The sequence below is a fragment of the Triticum urartu genome, chromosome 1A, assembly GCF_056163025.1.
Source record: "Triticum urartu cultivar PI428250 chromosome 1A, HENAU_Tu73, whole genome shotgun sequence".
NCBI classification, from domain to species: domain Eukaryota; kingdom Viridiplantae; phylum Streptophyta; class Magnoliopsida; order Poales; family Poaceae; genus Triticum; species Triticum urartu.
Window position 1 is genome coordinate 310,599,561 of NC_141873.1, and position 10,534 is coordinate 310,610,094.

The 10,534-nt window shown below is 48.2% G+C and overlaps 1 protein-coding gene across 1 annotated transcript; it reads right to left on the reverse strand.

Annotated features, from left to right (window-relative positions):
• Positions 1-316: 316 nt before the first annotated feature.
• On the reverse strand, positions 317-1,570 carry LOC125532102 (uncharacterized). The gene has a single exon (XM_048696291.2). The coding sequence runs from the start codon at positions 1,229-1,231 to the stop codon at positions 455-457; it is 777 nt and encodes a 258-aa protein (XP_048552248.1). The 5' UTR covers positions 1,232-1,570; the 3' UTR covers positions 317-454.
• Between the last annotated feature and the right edge of the window lie 8,964 nt (positions 1,571-10,534).

The window sequence follows — 10,534 nt, forward strand, 5'->3', positions numbered from 1 at the left end:
CGGGAGGCATGAAATTGCTTGAAAACGCCAAATTACCGCACATATAGCAGAGCGAAATATACCGTCGCTGACTTCGCACGGTCCAAAGTCTTCACATCTACTCCCTCCGTCCTTAAATAAGTATATGTCTTTTTAGATATTTTAAATGGACTATCACATACGGATGTAAATAGACATATTTTAAAGTGTAGATTCACTCATTTTACTTTGTATGTTGTTACTTGTTGAAATCTTTATAAAGACTTATATTTAGGAAGGGAGGGAGTAGTATACTATTTTACTATATTAAGCACGTACGAGAGGAATACTCACACTGTTATACAAGCATACTTATATAGTGGCAGATCGGAAGCCAAAGTGCACAGATTGTCATTTTTTTCGTCCGGAACATCGTGGGCACGCGCAGCTAGACGAACGATGGAACCTCCCCACCCCGAAGCTCACGTCGTACTGCTTAGAAAGTCCCGTCGAAACCGGGCATGTCATCCTGCAGCTGCCATCCGCTCCAGTACTGCGCGCCTGTGCCGCAGTTGGCATCTGCCGCCGGAGCCGTGCCTCCGGCCGCGCCAACATCGCTGGCGCCCTGCGGTGCTGGTGCGGCACCGCTCATTTGTTGCCACGCGCTCAGGTCGATGCCGTAGCCGCCGCCCCCGCCGACGGCCGTGAAGCTTGCCGACTGGGACAGCATCTGCCTCAGGATGTCGGCCGGGATGAACGCGTCGACGGCGCCGGCCGGTCCGCCTGCACCGCTGCCCTGCGTAGCCGCCGTCGCCGCCGCAGCAGACACCTCCGTGGTGACGACGGTGGAGGGAGCCTTAGCGCCGCCCTTGCCCCCGCCGTTGCGCCTGTTCTTGCGGCCGCCACCGACGGGCACGTCGCGGAGCGTGCCGCCCTCGGTCCAGTGCCGGCGGCACGCCCGGCAGAAGTAGCGCGGCTGCTTGCGGCTGTAGTTGTTGTAGTAGCAGAACTTGGTGTTGGCCGACCTGCAGCGCGGGCACTGCCGCGGCGGCGGGCGCGGCAGCGGCGGGTGACCCGCGTGCCTGCCCCCCTGCCTCACCTCCAGCGCCCCGACGCCGTCGGCACCGTATAATCCTCCGGCCTGCTGCACCAGAGCGCCGCACGAGAAGCCCTGCGCCACGACGGAGGAAGGCGGCGGCTGCCTAGGGATCAGGTAAGAGAGGGGCGACGAAGCGGAAGAGGAAGAAGAGCCGGGCGGAAAGGGCGACGCCATGGCTGGCCGGTCCGCGCCGCGAGGGCCAGGGCAGCAGCCTGCTGGCGCTGGCGGCGGCGAGGCGGGCGCGCTTGCTGCTGCGCGGGGCGGAAGACGACGACGACGACGACCAGGTGGAAGAAGAGGAGTTCCACGGTGAGACTCTGTGCATGTCGCTCGGACCGGCCGGTCTGCCGCCGCAGCTGCCCTCCCCTGCCTCGATCGGTGCGATCTCCTTGCTTCAGCTGTGACTGTGAGAGGTAGTACTGGCTGGGTAGTGAGACGGTGGTGGCTCTCGCCGGGAAGCTAAGGTGGATCGGAGGCGTCTCGTGGTCGTGTCTGCGTTGGTTATATAGGGAGCGGGCGCGCGATCTTCGATTAGGCGAGGGAGGGAGGGAGGGAGGCGGCTTTGGTTGCTTAAGGGTTAAGGCCATAGTGGAGGGGACGGAGATCTGCGCGCGCAACGGGAAAGCTTTGCACCAAGCAAACGTATACGTGGAACGACGATCTGACGGTGGGTGGGGGCCCTAGTCGCGCGCGCTTTTGCCGAGTACAGTCACGGCCAGGTTTTCGCGGCAAGAGAGAGAGACACAGCTCGTGTGTCACCTGCTCGTTTTTCTAATGCCCTGCCCTAAAATCATTCCTAGCAAGCGCTTAGGTTATGTATCATATCAACGGCCATGAACCATGCTTGCCGGTGGAGATCATTTTGCCTTGCCGGGATACAAACAACAAATGATGGGTTTTGATATCTGGTGAGGAGGATGATACAACCATGAGAGAAGCTACACCTACTGACAGATTCTTATGGAATTAAAATCAGGGTGGATTAGTGGGAGACGGTAACCCTCCCTCCCATAAGATTAGGATTTTCGCTGTCAAAATAGGGGTGAATTAATGAGCTGCTCTTGCTAGTTAAGCTCGTTAAGTTTAACGAGCAAAAACCTGCTTGACTTGTTCGTTGAAAGGTTTAAAGCTCGTGAACATTTGTTAATGGGTATTACCTTCTTTTGCTTCAGCTATGAGGTTTTGCTATCTATATGGAACAAGTGTGCAGCTGTGATTTTTTACAAAAAGGAGGTGAGCATGGGAGGAGGTGCACTAGTTGCTACTCCCTATGGGTTGGGTTGGGTCAATTAGATCAAATAGAAGGGTTGAGGTGCCCCGACATATTGCCATTTAAGATAAGAATATGTGTTGTGTTGTATTAACAAGCTTAACAATCTACTTCTGAAACTAGTTAGCGTGTTTGTTAAGCTTGTTAAGTTTAACGAGTTGAAACTAGTGATTGATATCTATTATTAAGAAGTACTACCAGCTTAACGATCTGCTCCTGAAACCAGCTAACTCGTTCGTTAAGCTTGTTAAGTTTAACGAGTTGAAACTAGTGATTGCTTTGTTCATTAAGAAGTACTACAAACTTAATGAGCCGAGATACTGAGCGTTCGTTCAGCTTGTTCAGTTTAACAAGTTAAAATTAGTGATTGGCTTTGTTCATTAAGAAGTATTACAAGCTTAATGAGCCAAGATACTGAGCGGTCATTGAACTCGCGAGCTACGAGCTTTTGGTCCACCCTAGTCCAAATAACCATTTGATTCCACTCACATACACATTTGTTTCTCTTTCTTTTTACCTTAGCAACAAAAGATTCTCAAGCAATATGGATTTGCTAATTCTCATGTAACGCCTATACCATTTGATTAGTCAAACAAAATAAGAAAATTCACATGAATTTCTGTGTAAAATCAAATGGTGTATGAGTTAGATGAGACAGATAATTCTTTCATTCCGTTATAGTCGATAGTAGAACTCGATCCTTTTGTAGGATCATATGAAAATAAATGGGAAATCTTAGATGGCTGGCGTTCCCCACGAACCCTCCCTAAACCACACAATCTCCATCCGATGGATGGCGGTTTTATCAAATAATTCAAGAAAAAAGCAAAAAGACCACGGAAGGAAAAAAAAACTGCCACCCCTGCCCCTTGGGGGTTTTGTCAAACTTAACGTTGATACTTCTTTTGATCAAGATTTCTTAGGGGTATGACAGGGGTGGTTTTCAGGGATTATAAAGGAAACTTCATTGTTGGAGGGAATGGAAAGATCGACGACTGTGCGGATGCCCCGACGGCCGAATCTTTAGTGCTCAGATTTGGTCTTACCCTCACGCAAAACATAGGATTCAATTGCCTCATTATTAACTCTGTCAACCTGGAGGCCATTGAAACGATGAAGATGAGTGGTCATTATTTGGGGCGGCGGTGGTGATTTTTGGCGATTGCTATCATCTTGTTTGTGATTTTACTGAAATAGGCTTGCGCCCCGCTATAGTAATATAGCAAGCACCCGATACAGCCAGAAGTTCGTCGCTGGGGCAAACAGCACAATCATGCCCAAAAGAAAAACAAGAGAAAAGCAAGAGAAAGAAATGCCGACAGCACCGGATGAAAGAAAGCTGAAGCATCCCGCAACCGCTGCGCCCACCGGATGCATCCACCACGCTCCCATGCCATCGAGTCGCCGTGAACCAAGCAACACCTTTAAGAAGGACTGCGACGACGACAACGCTGCTGCCCGGATGAATCCTAGGATTTCTCCTGGTACACGAAGGGAAGCGGGCGAGAGGTACTCCCGATGCCCTTCAAGAAGGTTGATGGCGCCCGCAGGCGTCACCGCGTCGGTGCCGGGCGGACCCGAGAGGGATTTCGCCCTACCGCTCATACCCACAACCCAGGACCAACCGGTGGCTCCACCATGCTAACCGCCCACCAACCTGCGCCACCACAGTCACCAGGACACCACCGTCGCCTCTCCACCGCAGACGCTGCGAGGCCGGCCGAACCAAACGAGACCACCGCCGATATGGACCGGGAGCACCACAGCCACGTGGGAGGGGACAACCTCCACAGGCACAAGCCGTAGCAGACCGGACACAAGCGCGGGAGCACGCCGGACCCCCTACCCAGCCGGGCCCAGATCGGGCCCGTTAAGCTCCTGCTGCCGCGCTGCAGCCGACGCAGCGCAGAACCACCAATCCCAACGACCGCATCCCGCCAGCCCAGCCGGAGGAGACCCGCCGGAGGCCAGACCAACCCGCCTTGACCCAGATCGGGCCCAAAAGGGCCCAGATCTAGGCCTGCAAGGCTCCGCCGACCCACACCCGCCGCCAGCCGTCACCGCCGTCAAAGGGTCACGCCGCCGCCATATCTGCGCTCGATCAACACTGGAGCACCACCCGCCGAGGCGCACCGTCGCCGGAAACCGCCGCCCGAGCCGGGGAACCGCGAGGGGGAGAGGAAGAGGGCCGCCACCGCCGGCCTCGCCACGGCGCCGCGCGGGCAACGCCCGGCCACGCCAGCTGGCGGCAGCGGCGGGAGGAGGGGTGGGAGGTGGGGGCTGGGCGGCGAGGGAAGGGAGGACCGCCCCGCTCGGGGAGGGAGGCCGGGAGGTACGGGGAGGGAGAGGAAGGATGGAGCCTTCGTCTCGCCTGTGATTTTACTATAGCTAGATTCGAACATTATAATAGGGACGCAAATAAAGTTGCTCATGAGCTCGCTAGGTTGGCTAGATTTTCTTCGATGTTGGATTAGTTTGAGGAACCTCCAATTGAAATTTTACCTCTCCTCATAAACGATTTTACTGTTATTTTCAATGAATAAAGTCTTGGGTGTTTTGTCTTTTTTTTTTTTAAAACTGCCACCTCCCCCGTTCGCTTGCCATCCATCCCCTGGCGACCAAGGACGATTATCCCCCGCGGTCTGTCCGTGTTAGGCATTTTGAGTTTTTCTTTTCATATTGATTTTCAGATCACACAGATTTCACTTTCATTGATCAATAGCACAACACACCAAGTTCCAGTTATAGTTTATCACAAGCTACAACTGTTGATCGGCGGCTAAGACACCCAGGAATCAATCAATAAAGTGCATCACTTCCTTGCGGTAGAAGAAGAGGGATGGGGTAGGGGAGCATGGTATGCAACCACTCCCACCACCGCGTGCACAATTTGTTTACTGGGGGTGGTGGCGGCCGACGACGACAGAAACCGGCGAGGAAGGTCGGCGCACAAAGTGCGCGGGCGCCTTTTAGATCTCAGTCATGCTTCACGAGTGAGTAGGCCAGGAAAGCGACGGCCCGAGACTTTGTCCCGCTCCGCCTCCTCGTCGTCTCTTCTGCCTCTTATATACTAAAAATTCCTAAGTCTTCAGCTGAGTATTATTCAGAAGATTGCATGCGCGTGCGGGTCGCATTAGCTGAAATTCTTGCCTCCGTGGAGCCGATGCAGAGCAGGATCGGTGTTTGTTTCGTCGTCGGAACCAGGCTTGGTCTAGTAGACTAAGACTAGCCACAATGGAGAATAACATACACTAATAACATACACATATCCCTAGACTATGTCATAGTGGGTAGTAACTTAATTGTGATAACATGCAAAGATTCATTTATTAGGTTATAGACTCATATTGCATTGGGACATGTGATATTACAGTAACTAGCTAAGTTACTACAACTACCTCTCTGCTCATTAACTCATTGCCACATAAGCAAATTTGCTGAATTGGATTCGATGTTCCTGCTGAAGTTACTCCCACCGTGGCTAGTCTAAGGCAAGTTGGCTGGTGGGGTCGCAGTGACAGAGCTCACACGTTTCGGCAAGCTGGTAACTTCATCACATTAAGGGCTTCTTTGATTCAAAGGATTCTCAAAGGAATTTTGAAGGATTCTAATCCTTAAGATTTTTTTCTATGTGGGTTGTTTGATTCGCAGGATTGTAAGCCGTAGGAATTTTTTCATAGAATTTATTTGCACTAGATTTCATAGGAAATTTTCCATCCACTCAAACCTCTTTAAAAGAATCCTACGTTTTTCTTATGCACAATCAAACACTCATACAATCATGTAGGATTCAAGATGACATGACATTCCAATCCTACGAATCCTACGAATTTTTTCTATTCCTGCATTTGGGAAATCCTACGAATCAAAGAGTTCCTAACTTTCTCCTCTTTCCAGGTACTGCAACTCTCTTTCCAGGTACTGCAACGACGGCAGCATGATCGTTACCACCTTGGACAAGACCAGGCCTACAAGAACAAGTCTTCAGCTGAGAGGATGACAATACTCCTCTTAGTCACAGCCAACTAACATCGCTCTTCAAAATTTGCATTCAAATTCCAAACTCTAGATCCCAGGTTATTTTTGTTTACTGGAAGTAAGATCAAGCCTACTCTTGATTGACACAGACACCAAAGGGGGCAGTCTAAATGAATATTGTGCACAAACCATGAAATACATACTACATACTCCCTCTGTAAAAAAATATAAGAGCGTCACTATCTAAACGCTCTTATATCTCTTTACAGAGTGAGTACATGAGAAGCAATTACCTGGTTCCAAGCAAATTGAGGTGCTCGGCAAACTCGGCAGGAAGAAAGCTAGTGTAAATCTGGGGTTTTTCTCTGGCAAAGTACAAAGCTTCCTCACCAGAGGTCCCCCACCCTACACCATTGATGTATGCAGACGACGACTTCACCTTGCCCTTGCTAATGTCAAGGGCAACAATTCATACCTTGTTATACATGTACGACGCCGGGTCCTGCCCGACCATGAAGTAAACGACACTGGGCTCGTACATGCTGATGAGAGGCAATTCCAATGGGGTACGAGGTGTTAGGATGATCTCCACCGTGTGGGCCCAACGGCCCACCGGGCCCTTAGATCTGCGCCCTGATCGGGGGCGCTCAACCCACTATGGTTGACGGGCCCCTGTCACCTGCACTATATAAAAAGGTGGGGACCGGCGGCTCGCATCACGAGGTTCATCGCACCGCCGTACATCCCACCTAATCCCCTACCGATCTTGGGTTAGTGCAGTGCTGACGGGAAGCTCCGCACCACCTCGCCATCTTTGCCATCACCCCCGTGCGACACAGCACCACCATGGCCACCGGGTCGGGCTCATCGATTCAAGGAAAAAGGTAAAGACCACCGTGAATCCTTAACCCTAACCGATCCAGAGGACTCAACAATGGTATCAGCCATGTTTCGGTTGAGGATTTCGGTGCAAATCAAAGGAATCATCCCCCCCCCCCTTAGAACCCTAAAGTGACAGGGCAAAGACATCACCGGAGAGGGCCCAGTGCTCGCCGGCAAAGAGTGCTGCCGCATATGGCCGCGCCTGTTCCTCTCGATCCGGGTGCGCATCGGCAAGCCGAGGCGCCAGACGAAGAACCACCCCGAGAGGGGTAAAGGGCACCGCGGTCAAACGTTTCGACGACGGCGCGCTCACCGTAAGGGAACGCGCGACCGGCGAAACGAATGGCAACGGCGCCATCGTCGACCGCTCCGCCGTCGTCGAGCACAACGGGGCAGAGAAGGCCGTCGAGCTTCTCTCTCTCTCTCTCTCTCTCTCTCTCTCTCTCTCTCTCTCTCTCTCTCTCTCTTTGCTAAGTATTGGCGGAAGGGAGAGACAGAAAAGAAGAGGGAAAGAAAGGCTCGCAGCGCGGTGGCCCGGCAACCTGGAAAGAGGCCGTGGTCGCGAGCGAGAAGGAGAAAGGGAAGGAGAAAGGAGGGGAAAGGGAAAGAGCGCTGCAGATCGGCGCGGCCGGTGCGGCGGCAGTCGTCGCCGTCGCCGGCGACCGGGCGCGGCGCGGTGGCCCGACGCGGTCGGGACAGAGAGGAGCGACAGGAGGGAGCGGCTCTCGAAGGGAGAGATGAGCGCTAGGGTTTCTCCCCGATGGCTGGAGCCTGTTTTGTTCGGGCGATCGTCGCGCTGGACCATCGGATTTCATCCGACGGCCAAGAACGAGCGGCGCCGGCTCATATGGGCGGCTGGGCCGAAAGTGGAGGCTGGGCGGCTGGACCGCGCTGGGTCGAGGCCAGCTGGGCGGCTGGGCCGAGGCCGCAGCCGCACGCCATTCCAGCTGCAGTTTTTTTCCTTCTGTTTTGTTATTTGTTCAATTTTCTGGGCAGACTTCAAATAGTTTTCTATGCAAATTCTTCCAACGAAAATTTTGTTTAGAAAATATAAAAGTTTCTGAAAATTAAAAGAAAAAATGAAAATAGAAAATTTTCAGAAAAAGACATGTTCATGAATTTATAAAGAAAATAATAAAGTTCATAAATTTTTATTTAGTCAAAGAAAAGTTTCTGTAAACAGTAAAAAGTTCATGAATTTTTTATTCATGTTTTTCCGCTGCGTAAATAATTAATAGTACTCTTTTACAAAGAAAGAAAAAGTATTATCCTCCAATTAAATTGGAACCAACGGGAAAATTTAATTGGATGAACAGTTTTTTGAGAGAAGTTTTTTCACTTATGGGTGAAATCAGATTCAGATAGCTTATGCTATGACAGTACAAAGATATTTGATTAAAGTTTAATTATGGTATTGTTATTTTCTGACCAACGTTGATGATGACAATATTATAACTCAATGAGTCTTATAGTTAAAAGTTCAAATCTCTGATTAATTTTGTATCAAAGTGACCTTTTTTTAGAGAATTTGATAAAGACTGAGAAATGTATATTGCTAGTTTTCCGCTGCAATAAAGTTGATGATGATTATTATTTCTGAGCAAAGTTATTTAATAGAAATACTATCATCACATTGTTTATGAGTTATATGCATTATTTTCATTTCGCCCAACGGTGATATGGAATTAATGTAGAAGAATGAATTTTATTCTAATTCTACCAAAACGATGATTTAGAGTATAAAAAGGAAGTTTTGCAAAAGTTTATTGTGCATATTTTTTAACCAGACCAACGTAGGGTTATTTTTATGCTCATTATTGTTAATTATTGGCTAAGTTTTCTCAGACTAAAAGTTTTCCATGCTTTCATTCATGAAAGCGAATGGTTGGGTACTTGTGACCCGAAAGATGACCAAGAAAGGTCATAACGTGAGATAGTATGTTCTCTCTGAAGAATGGTTTCAAAAGAAAAGAGATAGATCATTGAGAGTCTTGGTTGACGAATGTCTTTCATGTACTTCTATGATTTGAGATAAAAACAAGCAACATGTGTGTTTAATTTGACCAATGTCGGATCAAGCATGTGTGTCAAAGAGCATTCGAATTTATTTATAAATTTGATGATTGAATATGCAGTCAAAATAGCCAATTCTGGCATTCATGTTCCTTACAGAGAATTACCTGCATAGCGGGAAAGAGGATTATGATAAAACCCGCATGGCGGGGAAAGTCTGGGAAAATACCTGCGTAACTGGGTAAAGTTGACATAGTATTATGTCAAAAATCCTATATGTCAGGAGAAATACTGGCAAAGGACTTATCATGTATGACAGGAGAAAGATATGATGACTCATGTGCTTAATGTGTCTCACTCTAGGAGAAAAGTATGGAGTAGCTATTATGCTTTCCTAGTATCAACCGTACACCTTATGTGTAATGGTCATTAAGCACTCAATAAATCCAAAGAGATTAAAAGTTACAGACGAAACTAAAGATAAGAATGGTATGCAAGTGTGACTTGCAAAAGTACTAATGATAAGGAACTCTGTTGAGTTTCTAAAATGAAATGAGGAAAAAGTACTCCTATACTAATTAAAGGATAACTTCATTTTGTATGAAGAGATAACTTCATTTCGTATGAAGTAATCTGATGAATGAAGTAGATAATCAAAGTTTCCTCAATTCACAAGAGTTATCGATGGTTTTCGAAATTGTGGCAGAAAAGTTCTTGTCACATTTCAAGGGGGAGAAAGATATATGAGATAAATTAAGAATGATGAAACTCCCCTATACTTTAGATAATGTGATGAAGAATGTGATCGTCTGGGGGAGTATGACGGTCATATTAATACCCCTAAAGAAAAGAAATAGTTGTATTTCTGGATCTTTTACAGTTCCGAAAGCAGAGTAAGGAATACTAAGACGGTGCTTAAAGTGTCATAAAGAAGAAAGTTTTAACAGAATAAACCCAAATTATAAAGTTTAAAGATACGTCATTTTTAGTGAAGATGGAGTAATCTGGGAGAGCATGTTGTATGACCTATACAACACATGTTGTTAGCTCTATAAAGGAATGAGAAAATCAGATACTTCTAATTACTATAAAGTCTATGTTAGTGAAATTCAAATGAAGGTTGATCCCACCTCATTTAAAGCGCTCATTCGAGCTTTGTGAAGTGTCTGCTTATCTAAATGATAAGAGACTATGTGAGATGAAATGAAATTGTGCATTCCGACGATGTTTGGGACTGATGAGTAATTTCCAATGGAGCCAAAACAGTAGGCTGTAAAGAGTCTACAAGGACAATGTGACTCCAAAGGAAATATGTAAAGGTGTAAAACACAACT